This window comes from Plectrocnemia conspersa, unplaced genomic scaffold, assembly GCF_051122295.1.
Source record: "Plectrocnemia conspersa isolate PC_06_02 unplaced genomic scaffold, ASM5112229v1 ptg000008l, whole genome shotgun sequence".
NCBI lineage: Eukaryota > Metazoa > Arthropoda > Insecta > Trichoptera > Polycentropodidae > Plectrocnemia > Plectrocnemia conspersa.
In genome coordinates, this window is record NW_028277172.1 from 8,953,758 (window position 1) to 8,975,789 (window position 22,032).

The 22,032-nt window shown below is 27.2% G+C and overlaps 3 protein-coding genes across 5 annotated transcripts in view; 1 reads left to right on the forward strand and 2 right to left on the reverse strand.

The window, feature by feature from the left end:
- LOC148232893 (glutathione S-transferase 1-like) lies at positions 1–19,555 on the reverse strand. Its single transcript, XM_088189447.1, has 6 exons — positions 19,416–19,555; positions 7,854–8,007; positions 7,711–7,769; positions 5,741–5,879; positions 4,965–5,158; positions 1–243 (listed from the first exon to the last, which is right to left on the reverse strand). The coding sequence occupies exons 2-6, from the start codon at positions 7,992–7,994 to the stop codon at positions 129–131; spliced, it is 648 nt and encodes a 215-aa protein (XP_088045573.1). The 5' UTR covers positions 7,995–8,007; positions 19,416–19,555; the 3' UTR covers positions 1–128.
- Positions 19,381–22,032, reverse strand: part of LOC148232894 (glutathione S-transferase 1-like) — an 11,183-nt gene continuing 8,531 nt past the window's right edge. Inside the window, exon 7 of the mRNA XM_088189445.1 lies at positions 19,381–19,692. The gene's annotated coding sequence lies outside the window, so the exon portion shown is untranslated. The remainder of the gene's footprint in view (positions 19,693–22,032) is intronic.
- Positions 19,664–22,032, forward strand: part of LOC148232895 (glutathione S-transferase 1-like) — a 19,737-nt gene continuing 17,368 nt past the window's right edge. For all 3 annotated transcript variants that reach the window (XM_088189441.1, XM_088189443.1, XM_088189444.1), the window contains exon 1: positions 19,664–19,791. In XM_088189441.1, the coding sequence (XP_088045567.1) occupies positions 19,772–19,791 (20 nt within the window). In that variant the 5' untranslated portion in view covers positions 19,664–19,771. The remainder of the gene's footprint in view (positions 19,792–22,032) is intronic.

Here is a 22,032-nt window from a genome sequence, read left to right on the forward strand (position 1 = left end):
GCCGTTTTAACAATCAAATTTTAATAAAATAAATAATTTCACAAAAATATATATAAATTTATAAAAACATTAGCGACTAGTTAAATTTATTTCTATTATAATATACAATATGCATTGACTTTATTAAATTATCTTAGTTTGCTTCTAATTATTTCCCCCAAAGCTTTTGCACCTCGCGCGTTAGTTTGTTCATAATAAGGCAACGATTCCATCCTCTTAATCCACGCTGTTAGTTTTACAAATCTGAAAAAATAAATAAATATATATAATAAGCTAAAATAAGAATCGAGCATGTGCAACGTTCCCTCTAATTTTTCTATTGTGTGTGCGGATCTTCGATGCATCTGTGCAGTGGCGGTGCGATAAATTTACACCCCCCCCCCCCCCCATAAATACATACAATTTTTCATTAAAATGTATATTTATTAGTCACAGTGATTTTATATAATAACAACACTAACAAAGATAATTTTTGAAATAAATAAAAAAAAATATTCGTTGATATAATATAATAAATACTAAACTTTTAGAATTTTCTTTTTATTTATATTGAATCTATATATTTGTATGTTGTGTTTTTTTTTTCAAAATAAACATTTATAAAAATGTAGTTTTTTCACTTTTATTCAAAATTATTCTTATTAAATTTTCAACTACGTAAAAAAATCTTTCTCCGAATTTTGTCGATTTCTATTGTACCTACTTTTTTAAACGGAATAAATATACTAATGGACCGACCCTAAGAGATTCAATGCTCCAAAGCAAAAACACTAGAAAGTAGGTAATTAATTTTATGAAAATTGCATAATATTCTTACCCAATCGCTTGGCACTATATCACATTGGGGTTCAGCCAGTCAACCAATTTGTTGCACAATTTAGAACACAATATATATTTTATGAATTAGTGTATTGAAAAAATTATATTATTATTACAAGTGTTTATTATTAATATTATTATTAGTGTATTGAAAATATTATATTATTATACAATGAACATATAAATTATTTATTATTTTTTTTCAATAATTATTTTTTCTCTCTTCTGTCCGTTCTATCGACCCAATATTTATAAACCACATTTAAATCAACATTTTCCCCGGATGAAATGTATGACTTTATTCGTAGTAAACATTCTAAATGTTCTACTTCCATTCTATTTCTTGATCTTGATTTAATTGCATTCATTAAACTAAATCCTCGTTCACATTCAGCGCTTGATGCCTGAAAGGTTCCACAAATATCTAGTAAAACTGATATACAATCAAATTGATCTGGATCACTATGTGCAAAGGTTAATAAATCGGCAAATGTTTGAATCGAACCAGTCTTCACTTTCTCGGCAACTATAAATTTAAGATTACAATATTGTTTATGCATATTTTCGATTGTATCTTTGTCAGTAATTTGTAATAATTGAGTATATTTAAATATAAGTCTGTCTAATTGATCCTTTCCGTATTCAAACTCTTTAGCTCTTCCTATTGCGGCCTGATCGAAAGCACGCCACTCCAATAATTCTTCTTCTGGAAATCGCATTTCTAGATGATCACAGAGCAATTGGATGAATCTCAAAATCGCGGTTAAATTTATATCGCTGCTATTTAATGATAATATATTTTTCACATCTTTGCTCCAATGAACTACTTCACTTAAATATTGAGCTCTTAGTTGATTAATTTTAGCTTTTGCAAATTGAGTGGCCTCTATACTTGTTATATTGCTCCTTTGAAAATATTTGCACATTGATGATAGTTCACCCAAAACATCGTTCAAAATCATTATCGAGACGTGAATTTGAGGATCTTTCAGCATTTTCAAGCAATATTTGTTGATTGGGTCATTATACTTGTCCACTTGTTCTGTGCAATAATCTATTAAGACATTATAATTACGCACAAAAGCGCTAACTGCGAAATGCCTCGATAGCCACCTAACTTCATTAATTGGTCGAAATGAAACAACATCACTTTCCATAAATTTAGATAATTCTTCAAATTGGCCTTTTTTAACAGATGACCTGCTGAACATTGTATAGGTTGTTTTTAATAAAGTTTCAATATCCTGCATTATTGAAACTTGTTTCCAGGCATCATCGATTCCTAAGTCCTCTCTGTGAGCTACGCAATGTTGTTCTGTTAAGTGGTTTATTTCCCGCTTCAACATAGCTGCTACTCCATTCTTTTTTCCAAGCATTACTGCAGCTCCGTCTGATGTAAACATAACCATATTTTGTATATTTATTTCATTGTCACTATAAAATTTCTTTAGGGCTGAAAAAATGCTATTGCTATCACAAGAACACAATTTTATTATTCCCGCAAAAATAGTCTTGTAATTCATCCCATATCGATATTTGACGTACAAAATTAGTATTTTTTGTACAGATATATCCGTACTTTCATCAACAATTAATGTATGAAACCGAGACTTTCGAAATTCGTCAAAATATTCCTTTTTAATGACTGCATTAATGCATTCGACAAATTCAAACCCATAATTTTTACTTCGCCAGCTTTCGGGAATATCTGTGTATTTAGATACATGATTATGAATGTCTTGTACAGAGCACATAGAAGCGTTTATTTTTATTGCCAAAAGAACATTATCGATTAAAACTTTGACTAGATCGCAACTAGATTTTTTGCGCTCAGTGATCTCAATCCTATTCTTCCGTTCTTCAGGTGTTTCAGTCATTATTTTCAAAAGTCCACCTGTTTTCAAATTGTTCAATTTTGTAATAGCATCCCGGTGTGCTTTATGACTTAGATGTCTTTTTAAAAGAAACAGCCTCCATTCAGTCCACTTCTTTCCAGACGTGAATTCTCCTGGCATATTGGCTTCGGAACATATGATGCATTTGACACAATCATACGTCTCGGAATAAACAAATATTTCACCAATTCTTACTTTTTGTAAATGCATTGAAGATGGCATTTTTGTTTCGACGATTTCAGAGAGCCATTCCAGTTTAAATTTATCGCAGGATTTCTTCTTAATGGTCGTATTAGAAATATCACATCCACTCCTTTTCGACATTTTAAGGGGATAAGTTTTATATAATTATTAGGTAAAATTGTACTGTAACTCTGTAAGTAATTTTTCACTTGAGTTGTTTGTTACGTAAACTGAACACACCTGTTGTTGTTTATTACAAAAGTTGATTATTAGTTTTGTATTATTTATAATTTAAGTAAAAAAATCACTACTTTTTAGCACGGACACTTTTACCGTTTAATTAAAAAAATATTAAAAGAATTGCGTTGTTTTCACAATAAGGACTGCTATGAGACTGAACTCATTACCGAGTGTAATGTTTCTTGCAAGTTTAAGCATGTCAAAGACTATGAAATGTAGAGGACCTAAACACTAAAATACGATCTTCTTTTCCTATACTTTGGCATGCGATAGAACGGGATGGAATAGTGATCCCGCTCGACTTAAAATTTTGCTTGACCCTCGCAATCCTTCTGAGAAATGATTCGACTCATTTCTCCGAAAGCGTGCGAAAGAATTGTGCCTGTATTGTTTCATGCATTCGAACAAAACTAAAATCTGGCAAAGGAAACTTTCTTTTATAATATTGACTGTGCGGAGGGTAAAACATGTGTGCGGAGACATTTCAGTAGGTGTGCGCGCGCACACGCGCACACCTTACAGGGAACATTGAGCATGTGTTATATTTGTTATTATTGTGATTTAATAACATTTATGACCTTTTATAGTTTCATTGTATTAATTTCAAGATGTATTTAAGGCGACAATAGCGTTGTCGTTCTTGATTAGTGAAGACCTCGCGTGAATTTAAATAAGTGGCTTTAAATAATAAAAGAGGTATCTGCCATACAAAAGGGTAGGGCCACAAAGGATATATTATAGAAATTATGTAGGACACCTAATGTTACACAATAGTCACAAACTTTCAAAAGCCATTAATAATAACCCATTACCACAGCCATAAACACATACCCTTGCATGAAGTTAGGACACACGTCAGATACATTACGTTCGACCTCAAATAAATATCTATTGCTCTTTATATCTCTTAAATAAATGATCGCCATAATAGTCACATCTGAATACTTTCTCTTTGATACGAGAAGACCTCTTGTTCGAACACCCTAGAATTTTCTCTCTTTCAAAAGCGATAAGTATCAACTACTACAACATAATATTACTGGTCATGTTAAAGTTACGCTTTTATCAAGGCGTGAATCAGAGGTGGAGCTAAAATATATATCATTGGTCATTATTTGGCCTAATTACTATTGGTTCTTAATTCTTCACACACTCATTCACTTATATACTCAACAAAAACAGATATTTTCACAACTGTATATTGAAAATCTCTTCTGGGTTCTAACAGACTGAATAAGTCACAATACATTGTTACAATAATATATACTACTATGAGATGAAATTGCTTACTGATTATGTTAAGCAATAAAGATTATTCCCGAGAACATAGCGTCATGTATTTATGCAAAATAAAGTAACTGGAAATAAACGTAAGTTTTATGTGCTGTCTAAATCAGTCAAGAATCATAATTGTACTAATACAATAAACTGTAATTCTCGAAAATAATTTTAAAATAATATTGACCTAAAATTCTATCATCGATATAATCTAAAGATTCCAGTCAAAAACATTGACATTAATCACAGGCTCCACATAGTTCTTGATAAATGAGACGCTTGAAAGATCTATAGAAGATATTAATAGTTGATGTTTAAAGAAGGACAAGAATTAAATCATTTTCACACATTCACTAGATTTCAATAATCATATATAAATTATAAAGACTGTATATATTAATTAAATAAATAAATAATAATTATTTTACTTGAATTTTCTATTTTTTATATTAAAAAACATGTTTATCATATGGAACGATCTGTTTATACTCTCTTCCATATTTTTTTCAATATTCGATATTTTCAAATACCTAGAAAAGTCATACTTACTTTTTATCGTCGACTGGTAAAAACTCGTGCAATGTACTGACACTAGCTATACAAGACAGATCTGCTATTGTCATCCAATTGCAAGCTAGATAATTATTTTTTTCTAGAAAAATTTCCATAACTGAATATCCATGCACTATATCATTTTTAATATGCTCAGGGATAGTTGTTGAAACGCCACACCAAAGTGGTATCTAAAAAAAACAAATTAAAATTACAAATACGTATATAACTTACTATTTGCCCCCTACGATTTAAAAGAATATAATATTTTGAGATAATTGTTACACCTGATTATCTTTTGACACAGGTTTTTTTTATTTTTACTAAAAATCAAACCAATTTTTTTTTTCACAGTATCTTTTCCATTTGTTTTTTGCACGATAGTCTATAAAAAGTAGTATCTGTACAAAAGAAGAATTGGGTTTATTTTATTTATAAAAATTCCCAATAAATTTTTCTATAAATTAATACTTTTTCTATCGTAACTAAAATTATATGGGTGCGATTTAACAGGGAATTGTTTTAAGAGATATGTGCATTTGAATAAATATTTTGTTCCATAAAACGAATTGTTTGTGTATTTAGTGATTTTTCTTCGAAAAAGGATTCGTTGCAGTTATTCATAGTGTTCACTCGCACCTAATCCATTTAACAGTAATGCACAAATTATTCGTTTTATGTAACAATATTTATAAATTGCTTATTTAAATTATCCTCAAATTATATTTTTAAAGTAGAATCTGTAAAATATTTAATATCAATCAATAACAAACCAACGCTTGCCGCAATCTTTCGAACAGATAACCATCGAAATGTAATCGTTGATCGACGAAGGCCCTTATTTTTGCGTCTTTCGGCAACAAATCATTATTTTTTCCATAGGTGGTAACCAAGTATGCCTCTATAGCGTGACTGAAAATAAATTTTAAAATAATTCATCAATAAATCATATTTTTTATATAATTATTATAAATAATATTAATTTTACTTGTACGTATAAAACAAACAATATAATATTATGGAACCGTCAGAATAAATAGGATTTATGCAAATATAAACTTTTCGACTGAAAATGAAGGGAGTGTCTATATAAAATAAATAAATTACATAAAATAACAATTTTGTTATTTTAAAAGCACTGTACAACAATAATGTAAATGTAAAATTATATTCTATTTTATTCACATTATAAAAATGACTTTATTATTAAGTACTTACTTTTTAAATAAGAATATAAATCGTTTTGTGGAATTTTAACCATTTACACAATTTTGTCATTTTAACGACCATTTCGAACAAACTAAAATATAAATCATTAGGTCTCGAAAGTAATCCACAAACAGTATTTCGTACAATAATGAAAGAGAGATCTCGTGACCAAACAAATATTTTTCAGGCCACATGATAGCACATCTATTCCATGACGTTGATAGCCCACGAGTACATATCACGAGAAACATCACAGCCGACAATACATCTAATACAACCCGACACTCCAGCGAAGACTCTTCGACTTTAAAGACCTGCCATTTCAAATTCACCACCTGATAGCAACATCTACATTTCTCTATATATGTGTTAATTTCAACATGATTATAAAAATAAACTTATATCAGCTTTTTCAGGCGTCTATTTAGCTGCAAAGTCACACCATTTCGGCTTAAAACCCAATAGTTTTTTTTTTATTAAATGTGATTCTTAAAAAAATATTACTCTATTTTTATTCTTAAAAAATATAATGTTTTTTTTATTAAACCTTTTCTTACAAAATATAATTATATTCTAGAGTACGTAGCAACAACTATTTAATCATGAAATATGATTATAACATATTTTTTAATATGTTGCAATACCAAAAGTGATAAAATTCGATATTATCTATAACAATGCGAGACCTTTTAAAATAACTAATAATCAACCTGTACCTAACAAACAATTTTAGTGACAAAAAGTGCAAAATTTATGTATAAATTACCACAATCCTTTTAAAACGATTTTTTATAAGTAATTTTAATTTTTGATTTATAGTGCCATTTGTAATTTTCGAATTAAATTGCTAAATTATTATAGCAATTGTAACTGATTTTATCTAATTTATTTCATTACGATAGAGCATATAAAAAATATTTTAAAATAACTAGTTTCTTGTTTTTTACAGTAAACAACCATTGCATAATATGAATAATGAATATTTTATAATTATTGCGTATACTTTATGAACATATCATTCGCATTTTTCTTGTTGGGTGAAGAACATATACAGACAAATAATAAGTAGAACTTTATTGTAACAGTTTAATAATTGGTAAGTATTCTCCAACTAATCTACAATATATTACCAATTATCGCCACTAAAGATTTCAAGAGAATTATCTACAATGAGGTATTGAGTTTAAACTATACCAACAACATGGAGCAATACAACCGTTTGAATTTGCTATTGAAAAAAAAACACTTCTTGCTCAATAGGCGAAAAGTTATTTTTCATACGGATTACACATTACATAAGCTAAAAGAGTGATTAGGAAATTCGCTCAGATTTTTTAAGTTTTAAACTGAAAAAATAATGATATGTTTTTCCTTAAAAAAAATATATTGTAGTTTAGATATATCTAGAATTTTTAAGATTAAATATATTATAATAAAATGATTACAAAACGTTTTATCAAATAATTTTGATAACATATTTATATAGAATGATGGTATGATATTTTTATCGCAATGATTATATATGTATTAATACCTATCCCAAACAACGAAGTCTCCGTCTTCGTACGTAGGCACGGTGTGCTGGGGATTTATCTGGAATCGATGTTTCCATGTTTATATATTAAATTATACTAGCTCTAAATCTATTTATGGTAATAAAAATACAGCCTTGTTTACCTTTACAAACTCTGGTTTCAAATGCTCCTTTTCTAAAAAATTGATATTAACGTGTTCCAGCTGAATACCCAAGGCATCTGCAGTCAGCATAACTCCCCTACAAGGGGGGCTCATTTCAGTCATGTATAATTTCGGTGCCATTGTTGTTTTTAATCTGAAACAATGGTTTTAAATTAGCTACATTAAAATTCAGGATCCACATACTTGTGAAATAACATTACATTTGAATACATAAGATTTTTAAAGTGTGTTATTCCTTTTTAAATTTTTAACTAAATTCCTAGTTTTTAACATTTTTTTAATTTGCAAAATATTCAAATCGCAATTTTACTTGCATTTTTAATTTATGAAAATATCACAAGGAAACTTTTGAAACAATTAAACAGTATTATAAGATTCACAAAAAATCATAATTTTTTAACAATCGTTTTTATTTACCCTTTTACTTTTTTTAATGCTAAAGCAAGAATATAGAGTTAATGTTTTAGTTTTGTAATTATTTTTATATTATAAAGTGTATTTGTTTATATTATTATTTAAAGATATTTTTTACTTAATAGTAAAGTTTACGCAAAGATTTTGTAAAGATTTACGTAAAGATTTTGCAAGCTTCCTATCATCTGTCTTTAACAAATTATATTATAATATAGAGCTTAAAATTAGGTACAAAATTTTCACTTAATTCAAGCATAATAATAGAAATGAAATTGCAAATATCTGTTATACTTTTTAAATATATTTTTCAAGTAAAAGTTTTTAAAAAAAATTAATACTGTCTAAGAAACAGGATTTTATACAATAAAATTTACTTGTGAGTTTACATAATAATTGCGTTATCACTATTTGTGATTAAAGTACATAGTATCGACACAATAAAACAGAAAATACATGCGTCTGTCTGTCTATCAAATAAAAAAACCCTCCCAAACGGTGAATAGTAACGACGTGACATTTGCATTTGTCATTCTGGCTGCCATTCTTAGAGCAACTATGCTATTTTTAACTCTTAAGTTGGCATTTATTTTATAATTAATAAAATAGATGTCACTGATTTCAGCCTGGTGCCTCACTACTTACTTAGTAGTTGTTTATGTCATATTGCAACGAAGGCTTACAATAAATAAATAAGTATTAATTCGATCGGGTGATTATTTGTTGAAAGTACATAATTCTACAAACAAACATGCTTAAATTAACTCTCCTTAAATTAACTTAATAAACCGTGTATTACAAAAGTTATTCAAAAATGTTACCTAAATAACACAAACATATTTAATACATATTACATTTAGTCACTTAACCTCGTTAAATATAAATGGCGTATTTTAAAAATCTATTCAAAAAAAGTTACCTAAATAACACAAACATGTTTAATAAATATTACATTTATTAACTCAAGCTCGTTAAATATCAATAGCGTATTTTTGACGACTTTATAATTATCCCAACATAATACTCTTTCAAAAAATTTTAACACATGAAAGGTTTCGTTTCAGCTAATTGTTACAAGAAAAGCACATTGTGTCCCTATAAAATACGACATTGTATTTGACCTACTATAAATAAATTCCAAAGCATAATAAAATGTTATTTTTAATAAAAATTGCAATTAATAAAAACCGGTGCGAGCTACGTGTTGACACCTTAGGATTGAAATTTATACTATAATTTAATACACCTATTCCTAGACGGTTACATTTTTGTATAACTTAAAATAGTATATGTTTGCTACTTGTATTTTTGTATTATTAACCGCATTAATACGCCTCTGGTGCAATAACAATAATAATAATATTATTAAAGAATAAAAAGGCATTGTTTTAAACTCGTACAAAGAAAGCCACATATTGATACATTTAAGGAATGAAAATAAATTAGATAAACTTCTTCTAAAGATTTTCTTAAACCATATATTTTATACATCTAATTATAATAAACATTATTTTTAATATTATTATTATTAATTTTCTTTCAATATTTTATTCTATTAACCATCTATCAAGACGTTTGCAAAACTAAAAAAATCTATATTTAATATATTAATGAAGCAATTGAAGTATCTAACATAAACTATTATCCTAATTACGTAATTGTACAATTACGTTTAAGTACTCTTACTGTATTTAAGTGGAGAAATTATTTATAAACTTTGTAGAACTGAATCATACGGTGACAATTTGTTTATTTTAGGCGGATGAAAGGATGCAAACTAAACTGAAGTATGCTAATGGTGATGGGCTAAGAATATTTTATGTGTTGCTATAAATAGAAGCATTTTTAATTCAATATTCTTGAATTTTATATCCACATTGCATTGCATGTAAAATTAAATATCATACTTTGTAAATATAAATGCTTTCAGATTATTTTCTTGTTATTACAAAATTATAATGGAGCAGGTTTTTATACAAGGTCTTATTACCATATTACTACAATTGTTTGTTTTGATACTTACTAATAACCAGTTTTTCCCTAAAAAGTGGTACACATGCGTAAAATATGTTTTAACGTTTTTTCTATTATAATGATGTGTAGATAAATAAGATTTTTTGTTACTATATTAATTTTAATGTTTTAAGTATAAAAATTAAATTTTCGGTATAAAATGTCTACGTATATATTAAACAATTTTTAATGTTTTTATGTAGATATATAGTCCAGTGATCTAATATTTTTTAACGTGTGTTTTTTATAGTTTATCGAATATTATAAGTTATATTTGTACTATTTTGCTATAATAATTTGAACAAACTAAAAAATCAGCTAAAATTAATTTATAGCTATATTTATAAATAAAATATCTTAAATGATAATGTACACACTTCTAACTAGTTGCGGTAAGTTAAGATTACGACTAAATTTGCTTTTTGCTACAATTTCACAATTACTGGAAAAGTATAATACTAAATGTGATAACCTTCAGGATTCCTTGTTTGTTAGGTTGCTTTTGATCCTAATCTATACACAAACAAGACCGCGATATTAATTTTCAAGTTCGCTAATAGTAATTTGATAATCAATCTGCCAATCGTTTGGTGGTGAAAAGTACATAATTGTAATCATGAACATTCTACAGTACATTATATTTAAGTCAAAATTGAAATTCCAACGAAATATAGACCTACTTGTATTTCAATGGTTTGTAACTAGGGGAGGATATAATCATATCAATAAAAATATACTTCATATTATAAATCAACATTGCTGAATGAAATCAAAGAACCGACAGATATATATTTTTTTAAATCTGTATTTGTTTACATCATCATTATCATCGTTATATTAATTTTGCTACAGGGGGTCCTTTTCCTTATCCAAGATTATCCTGGGCGTTCGAGCGTTTGATCCTTTACTATACCATCCAGTCAACACAGTCACAGTCTGCCTTTATCGGTGCTCCTCTTAACCTCATGCTCATAATGGATTAGGCGCTTTGCAGTATTCAAGTCGTCCAAACAGAACAGAAGTCCGGGACATATGTTGTATTTTAATAAACATAACGATCCTTTGCTCGAAAGCCTTTTTTATTGTGGATAAATCAAGAGGAAGCTAACTCAACTCGCAGAAGCTGCCGATTCTCTCTTCGTATCCACTGGTCCAGCTCGACGTCCGGAATCCAGAGCAAACGCACTTCAGATAAGCTTACAGCTTACAGATGCAACCACAGAAATAATTTTATAATTGTTACAGAGCAAATTAACATTCCTTCTTGATAAAAATAAGTTTATCATAATCTATATAATTCTTATTATTTTTTTGTGAATAAGTTTCAAGGTAAAAGTATGCGTTTAGTGAAAATACTTTCATTATAAAAGTATACAGATTAGTAAAATATTTAATTATCCTAGTCATATGTTTATTTACTGTAAATTTTTCGTTGACAGGCGAATAATCAATGCATTACAATGAAATAAACATCATTAACTACTACCTAGCAATTAGTGAGACATCAGACTAAAATTAAAATAACAATCGAAAGATGTCACTGTGCACTATCACTTTTTTCGATATTCATATGTGAAATTATTAGGAAAATCAGGAAAAATTAATCAAAAGAATAATAAAAATATTCCTTATTATAAATATGAGTGATAATCAAAAACCATTTGTAGTCCGGCAGTTTTAGCGTGCACATCCATATTAGTGTTAAAGATATGATTTATACCTTTTGTTTGTTATTATTTATGAATATCTTCAAATATATCTTAAATGGCGTATTAAACAAATATTTCAATTAAAAGAGTATAATGAAAATGTCAATCAAATTATTTTAAAATAAATATACTTAATTATCACATTAATATGAAAAGTTATTAAATATTCTCAGAAAATCAAGGTTTTAATTCCAACATATTTATAAGGAGCAAAAAGCATGCTAATAACGAGAATTGTTTTTTAATTATCAATCTTGTATTCAAACGAAAAAGGGTTTGACTGTAAACAAAATCTGAAACACAAAGGATTATCGATTTTCATCGAAAGAAAATTCGGATGAATTTATTATCAACTTTAAGATTATGTACCTAACTATGTTTTCGCACTATAAATAAAGTACTGAAATCAATAGCGATGCATCTTCTTTAAAAATAAAATTAAATAAAAATATTTAAAAAATACGAATAAAAAATATAAACAATTAGTTTATATTTTTTAATTTCGGGTTCGTTTCAACCGCACACTTTGAACCGCCTCCGGACTGACTATGATAATCTTAATACGCAATAAAGCATTTACGATACGTACATAGTAATAAAATCTAAAGTGTCGTGTCATGGCGACAATGTGAAATTTTATCTTGAACATAATACCTACAACGAACGTGTATTTGAGAACGTAAACGAGTACTGTAAAAATCAAATATTTATGAAAAAATCGACGACTTTTATAAAATATTCGCATATAAAAATATTTGGCGTGTACAAATTGAATGAAATCGAAAAATGCGAAAACGTGAGTTATCCAGTTGTATTTTTTATTGTGAAAAAGCCTAAAAAATTAAGGGTTCTTAAATATGTGTTTGATTATATTATATAACATTTACATAAATCTGTCTAATATTGTTTGCACTATCATACAATTTTGCGATATATAATTTGCAAGTATCTAACTTTACTAGGTTGAATAAATTTGTATTGCAGGTTATGAAGTGCCATATTTCATAAATTATAAGATGTACCCTTATTTTTAAATATTAGGTTAAATATTAAAAAAATACAGTATTGCACGATGAAATATAATTGTATAGTGCTTTTGCATTTTAATTTTAAAGTGCATTTTCGGTCTACATTAAAAATGAAAAAAAAATTCATTATGGTTTCAGATATTTTATGCTGAAAACGGTCATGGGCGCAAGACTAACACATCAAATTTTTTCACAAAAGTAAGGCGTTAGTATTGCAACAGATCTAGACTATTTAGACAGCTAGGAAAATAAAAATGTCTGACAAATGGGTGCCACATTTACTGAATTTAAGCCAATAATATGAACGTTAAGTTTTTTCTGCGCATATTTTACGCTACAGAAACGATTCATTTCAAGAGCATATTATACGGCAAAAAGTACAAAATACTTTATGACCACATAAATGCACAATTTTTGAACCAAAATAAAGCCCAAAACATTTTGCATAACCGAAATTACACCAAATAAAATGATGTGTAATTATAAAAAAAACCAAACTTTTTATTTTTTTGAAATTATTACAGCTAAGAATCATAATATTTATTGTCAAATAATCAACGAAATATATTGAAAACAAATGTCTGAAAAGGTTCGATTCTCTTGCACGACATTACACAACCACACATCGCACGATTGGCCCTCCAAAATTTAAAATAGTTGGGGTATAAAATATTGTTGCAGACAGAATATAACTTAATTAAGAATTTCGATTTTTTACAATGTAAAAAAATGTTTTCAAAATCCAATCAAAAAAAAAAAAGTTTACTTCAAAGTTTTATCAGCACCGGAACTTCAAAATTATACACCATAAATAAATATACCAATTATAGGTTGATAAAATGTGTCGATTCGATTTGTGATTATTTGTATTATTTATCAATTATTTTCCTATCAAGCAATAATAATAATAAAATGATAATTATGTATTTAATTTATCATGTAGTACAGCAATCAGAGCTCGAATCTTTTTCAGTGACAGTGTCAGATTTTTAAGCCTGTTGTTACAAAACAGATTCAAATAGGAAGATTAGGGAAGAAATGCATCTTATAATCGATTAAATACTATCTGTAATTTGATATTCACTCAACGATTCTCCACCATCTAAATCACAACAGAAAAAATATAGGGTACGCCACAACTAAAACAATACACATAAAACAATATCCTCAGGAAGAACGTTTACGGATGACCTTTCTTAGCTTCCACTTTCGAACCCATTTTTCAACTCAATTAGCATAGTTTGTGCAAAATTTAGTAATAATTAGTGCTATTTAATCTATATAAATCACTATTTAAATAAAAATTATAATTCTTAATCCTGCGATATTAATACTAATTATTATTCTTACAACATAACAAGAAATTAAATTAACCTTGAATATTTTATTTTATTTTTGTAATAAATTTATTTATCTGCGTATTATGATTATCACATCTCGTATGATGACATTGATAAAATATGAATTGGCACTTTATTTTATTTTGTTGTAAATACATGTAAAATATTTGAAAACCATGGTTTCAATTATGACAAAAATGTGAATATACAATTCATATGTATGTATGTTTATAAGAATTAATATGTAAAATTAACACTAGTTTCAGCTGTTTCACTATATTTTTTCTTATATCGTCTCGCTTTTAAGATATGGTTGATTTTTTTTTTAACCTTGCGATAAAATACTTTTTTTTATGACATACGTTGTACCTGCTTAATTAATTTTTTACATTTTTTTTACAAATTTACAATTTTTTATAAATTTACAACTAATTATTAATTTATTACCATCATTTAATAAAATATTTAAAAAAAATCATCCTTATGCCATTAAATGAATTCAATAACGAACAATTTAGCATCTGCGAAGAGCATTCGATAACACATCAACTTAATAGTTTGATGGAGCATATATGCTCTAATTTTAATATAAAAATAGTATGGGTCTTTTAATGTTAGATATAGAAAAAGCTTATGACACAGTATGCCATGACGGTTTGTTTCATAAACTATTCAAATACAAAACCTTTGACTATATGCTACGCTTAATACGCTCATACCTGAGAATATAAAAAAATTAGAAAAATAAAACAAAACCAATTATTTTCACAAAACGTATACAAACTTTGCTACCACCTTTTCAAAATGAACAGGGCAGTATTATATAATGTAAAACAGGCGTTAAATGGTTGGGCTTACACCTGGACTCGAAGCTTTAAGTTGTTAAGCAAATTTTGGGTTTGCAGCCATTTATGCCATTGCAGAAAGAGCGCGCAATATAAAAAATAAAATATTAATCTATAAACAATTAATTAGACCCATTTTGACAACTGTTCGGTTCGAAATTATACTATTGTTGTCGTTAAAATTTAATTTATGGATTATATTAGTAGTAATAATATGTTCAATAATTATTTTTCAGAGGCAATGATGGAACAATTTGATGACCTATATGACGACAACGTAGAATTGGTATATATAAGCTAAAAGTAAATCATTTCAGCAGGTATTATCTTTTTATAAAGAACAAACTACATAGGTTTGATGTAACTGAATATCTCGAATTTGGTTGTTCCGAAAGAGAACTGATTGCACAGAAGAAAAATTGCTAAAAAACCATGACAGAATTGAACATAACCCACTCTTAGATATTTTGACTATCGATTATTCCAGGTATGCAATCACATATTTATAATCATTGTAAGATGTCGTTTATTAGATAACATCCAAGAAACTACACATTAAAAGCAGTCCGTTGGCTGATTTATAAAGCGTTCCCAGTGCGACAACACCGAATTGATCAACATAAACTTTCAATCTTCATACATACTAAGGATATATTACACGTTCACGTTTAAAACATACCTAGATTATTTTTAATTCTTAAAATCTAACGTATATCTGCATTAAATCGGAAGCAATGATAATGTTTATGTAATATAAAAGGAAAAACTCACTTTTCAGCCTCGGAGCCCGGCGATGGTAATTCAAAATTTGAACATTTTATTACGAAGATTGTTTTATGATTATTTATCTAGTTTAATCAATGTATTCTTCTAATCCTCAACACATTATGTATATATTTAATTTTCATAGTTATAACACACCTAGTTAATTTGCAATCCGATTACTTATATTCAGTCAAATGACGAATTAATGAAAATTATTGTCGCGAAACAAAATTTTATTATTAAATAATAATTATTTAAAACTGTTGTCATGGTACTGTCAGTCATCTTGTTTTATATTTGAATGCTTATTTTTCATTGGTCGAAACAACAGAATGCATTACCAGCGGCTCGAAAATGAATCGGAGCAAATTCAATTTTTATTTTTATTATTATTTATTATTATAATTAAATATAATTCCTTTGTTTACATGTATTATTATACACCGTTCATACAAAGCAATACGATTTTTAGAGTAGAGAATTGAACGGAGTTGAAGCGACGGCTTAGAACAATTATATATAAGATAACGCAGCTGTAAATGAGCCTAAAACTTAGTATTTATCATAGTATATTATAATCAATCTTAAAGATGCAACTTCAAATTGACTTATTTTTGATACAAAAATCGATGACATTTTGTTTTTCGTTATTATTATATAATTTTATGTTCTTGTATAATAGAAAAGTAATAAAAGGACAATGTACTTAATGCAAATAAAACGCTATCATCATTAATTTTAAATATCTGTTAAATATTTATAATTAAATATAAAATTATAATTAGTAGACAATATTTAATAGTAAATATAAATTAGAACAAACAATAAAATTTAATATACCACTGTAATTATATAATTAATAAAATTGCTAGAAAAATATATAAATAATTTAACTTATTGTTCCAGTATTTGTTCTTAAGAAGTGGTTGATAACTTAATTATAACTAAATATTATAGTAGTAATTAAGATAAGCAATTATATTACTGTAATTTTATGAACATAAAAAATCAATAAAAATAAGTATATTTTATAGAATAAAAAAAGTGGTAATAATAAAATATGTACTTTAATTATCATAAAGCAGAAGCAGATATAATAAATATGACAAAATACATAATAGCGTTAAGTAATAATAGATAAACTGATTATAAAGTATGTATTCATGAACAATTTATATGGTTTGACGTTTAAAATTTATAAAAATAAATGTGTTTTAATATCAGTATGATAATAATTTTCTATTTTATAAATTTGATAATATTTAAAAATAACATTTTAATATTTTTTTATAAAATATACATATATTGTAGATGTACATAGAAGTAATATGAATGTTTTTATATTATATTTATATCAGCTTAGCCCAGAAAATTAACTGTTATATCATATATATCATGTTATAAAACAAATACTGTACCACAAAAAATAGATTTTTGCTATTTAACCACAATTTTTATTTAAATTCATGAAATAGAAAAACAAAGACAGGCAATATTACTAAGTAAAATAAATGGAAATGCCAAAAACGGATTCCGTTTCATCACACAGTTCAATTTTTTTAGTGTTTTTCTGGCATTTTTTTTTAAATCGGATATCTTTCTCTTGAATTTAAATTTAATTTAAAGTAAATCGAATAAAAAATATAATGCATGGAATAGGAGAATAGTGAAAATCAAAATTATTATATAAACTAAATTTAAAAACAAAAAAACGGATTCCACCCTATTGCAAAATGCGAATTATTTTTGTGTTTTTTTAGCACTTAAAATATAAATGCACAATTATTTGTGATAAGTGAGATTTTCGAATACTTGCTAATTACACATATACTGTATGTACTTCTTAAGAAAAAATACTGTACCACACAAAAATATATGTTATACTATTCGAATGCTATTTACTAAATTTAATACCAAAAAAAACTGATACCACTTGTAGCGAATTGCGAATTTTTGGGTATTTTGCTGGCACTTCAGATTATGAAAATTTATAAATATACTGTTATTCACACAGTGTGACACATGGAATATTTGGGTTTTATTAATATTCTGTTATTTCTTTAAAACAAACACTGTACCGCAAAAAAATATGTGTTACGCTATTAAACCACAATTTTTATTTATGTAAAGATAATCATAATCGAATAAAAAACATTATTCATGAAATGTAAAAACAGTGACATACGATATTAATGATAAAAATACAAAAAACGGATTCCGCTTATAAATTCCGGATTATAAAAAATATAAATATACAATTATTCACATTATTATTATTATATTTGCGGTTTGCTCATGTTCTGTTATTTCTATTAAAAACTCTGTATCACAAAAAAATATTACTCCTTAAAAAAAATCCTGTATCGCAAAAAATAGATGTTATGCTATTCAACTACTATTTTATTTTTTTAATTTGGATATCCTACTCATGAATTTTTATTTTATTAAAAGTAATGTATAAAAATAATAAAATAAAAACCAAATAAAATTCTACCGGCAAATACCGCAAGAATCAGATTGATTTATGTATATAATTGAAATAAAAAGTGCAAAAGTAATTAACCTTTTTATATATATTTTTTATTTTCTAAATAAATTAATATATTAATAAACATTTTGTAAAATGTTTCTTAAGAGGTACGAGATTTTTAATTTTTTGAATAGCCGCCATTTTGAAACAAGATTTACAAAATTAGAAGAGACATGTCAGAAAATTTTAATAAGAAACTGATTAAAACCTACTAAAATAGGTAATAATTATATCGAAATATAACCAAAAATGAATTCAGCTTTGATGCGTAGCTCGAATTTTTTGAACGTAAAATGAAATTTTGGGAATTATACTTATATGTATTACATATTACTATTCACATGAAAAAATGCTGTAAAATTTATTTTACAGCATTTTTTTATATTTATATCAGCTTAGCCCAGAAAATAAACTGTTATTTTTCTGTGGAAAATGTCTGATATCTCACTAATTAATTGCTATTTTTTAATTAAAATAAAATTTAATATCATTTATAAAATTATTATTATATTGCCTTGTTTCAACAATCGTCCATCGATATTACATATACTTAACGAATCGGATAAAACTAATTTTATAATTTATTTCTTGAGAAATCAGGAACACAATCGCGATGCAATATTGAGGTCGATAATATGACGTTTGAAAATGAAATTACAAAAAAATGCATATATAAAATTGCGAAAAACTAAAATGTTTTACATGATTCCTCAATATTTTTCTCGCGCTTGTGTCAGTAGGTCAGTTCTGGTACTCTCTCTCAGTCATTCATAGCGAGAGAGTGCGTGTGTACTCACAAGCGCACACCGTAACATCATTCTACCTCACAAGTTAGTCGGTATTGACGCACTGATAACACGCGCGTGTAGTAACAAATTAACAACTGTCTATTATACGTACTAGATAAGAGCTCCCGGATTTTAGAGTGGATTCCTGGACTCCCGGCGAGTGAGAGTGATGCGTCAGGTGGATGTCACACCGTGACTGGCCGGCAAACACTTGTCGAGTAAAGCCGCTCCGAGCTGGTGGCCTTGGTTGGGACGCTGTCACGACTGGTGTGGTATGATGGTGGCGAATGAACGCCACACGCGTCGTTATGCTCTCTTATCTTGATTGTTTCGAGTGTGCCACGCACTCGGATTGTTCACTGCGAGTCGATTCCTTAGGTAGTGCATATCTGAGGAAACTCGCAATAATTTATAATCTATGAAGAAACTAGTGGTTCAAATCAAGGCGACGCACGGTGGGGACTTTGTATGGAAGGCCGCGACCAAAAGTAAAAAGTGAAAGTCTTGTATTTACTTATCTATTTCAAAATTTAGTATATGAACTATCACAAGAAGTCAAGCCGATAACTAAAAGGCTGCGCGCGCATACATGCATCCAGTACATCAATTCGAAATATAAATGAGTTAATGAATTAAAAAAACACTGCACCTTAGAATAATTGTTTGCTTTGTATTCAGCACATTAACAAAGGTATTATGGATTTTTTCACACAATTACAATTACACAAACATAAAAATTGTAGTGAATTGATCATTTATTATGAATTATTGTTATAGACCAGGGCATTCCAAGCCATATAAAACTCTTGTAAATGATTAGCCCTTTACGGAATGCGCGGTTTTAATCTTTGCCAGGAACCGGCAACTTGTCTTAAGAATTTATAAAAAAAAATTTAAAAATTGCTGACATTCGTGTTTATTGTCAATTTTTTTAAGACAAAGTTATTGCTTGTTACTATTTGTTCAACAATTGAGATCCTCACGTGCAGTTTTTACATATCATAAATAATATCATACAGAAATTAGAGAGTATTAGTAAAATAGGTTTAAAATGGTTTGATAATTATTAAAAAAAGAAAAAATAATATCACACGGTGTACCACAAGGGTCCAAATTAGGACCATTGTTCTCTATAATATATATTAATGATATAATTTATAATATAGAAAAATGTAAAATACATATTTTTTCAAACGAAACATTAATTTATTGCATAGGAAATAATGTTAAAAAATAAATGAACTTTTTATTAATCATAAAGATATGCTAGATAATAATATAAAAATAGTTATAGATAGCTCTATTATAGAAATATTTAATAATATAAAATATATATGAGTAATTGTATATAAAAAAAAATTATGGAACATTATATTTTTTTTTTTAATTATGTTTAGTTTATAGCTTGGTAAAAATCACGGTGTCGTCAGTACCTAATTGGATGTTACATTTTAATGAAACATATATTACTTGTAGCGGTCCTAATATGTATCCCTGAAGAGCTCCTCAAGTAACCTCTTAGGACAAATAAGTATATATATGTATTTTCATTGGAACTAAGATTATAAATTCAATTTTTAGACAATATCTTTTACAGGCTTCTGTAACTCGATCAAATCACTCAATAACGCAAGTTAGTGAGTGATCTCTAAAAGTCGACAAAGTATTTAGACAAATTCACATTTATATACAAAATAAATATAAGTTAAATTCTCATAAAAGGTTCAGATATAAAATTTAATTAAAATCTAAATAAGTTTTTATATAATATATAATAATATTTTTTTTACTTTTATTTTATATAACGAAAGTTATAATAAGAAATATATATTCAATATAAGCCACAAAATCATTAGTAAACATATATCTACATAAAAATAATAGAGAAACCAGGCGTGGGCGGCGAGATAATTTTCTTCTCGATCACTCACGTGAGTGAGTGATCGAGATATTTCTCATTCATATGTTTCTCATTCACTTATTTAAGTTATTCGTTTATGTAGTGCGCAAATTTGAATGGTTTGAATATTTTAATTCAATCATTAAATTTAAAAAATCCAAACGAATCAAAAATAATATCTAAAACCCAAAAAGTTTAGGGGGCGGTATTCGCACACTTGCTAACTGTGGTGCCTTACGACAGTGAGAGAGTGACATCTAATAACATAATATTTCCGTCGAAGAAATAATTATAGCATTACAATTTGTTTCAGCTGGTTGTTGATATTTTCACGGTAGTTGCTTTATCTGGTAATAAAACGGTAACTAAACACCAACTTATCAATATTATCATATACATATTTTCTTCGTTTGTGCTCAAATTTTAAAGCCATTTACAATACATTGTTTCAACATTTGCAGAAACAAGGCTGTCAAGCAAGTAGAAATAAAAATATAAAATACCATTTAAAAATAATTTAAATTAAGTTTTAATATTGATACTAAATCAAGTTTTAAATACCATTATTAAAATATTATTAAGCATTGTATATTAAGTAAGATAAGAAATGTGTAAAGTACAGATTATAATAAATTATAAACAGCACACTATTTACGTCTAAGTTATCTCATTAGTATACCATTTAATTTCTAACTAATAATATGTATGCAAAATATTCCAAGAGTTGAAAAACAGTGTCATGCGAAGAGATGAAACAACGTCAGCAGACGACATAGCAAGATTTGAAGTAAAACAAGTAAGTAGAAATAGTAAAATATATACCTTAATA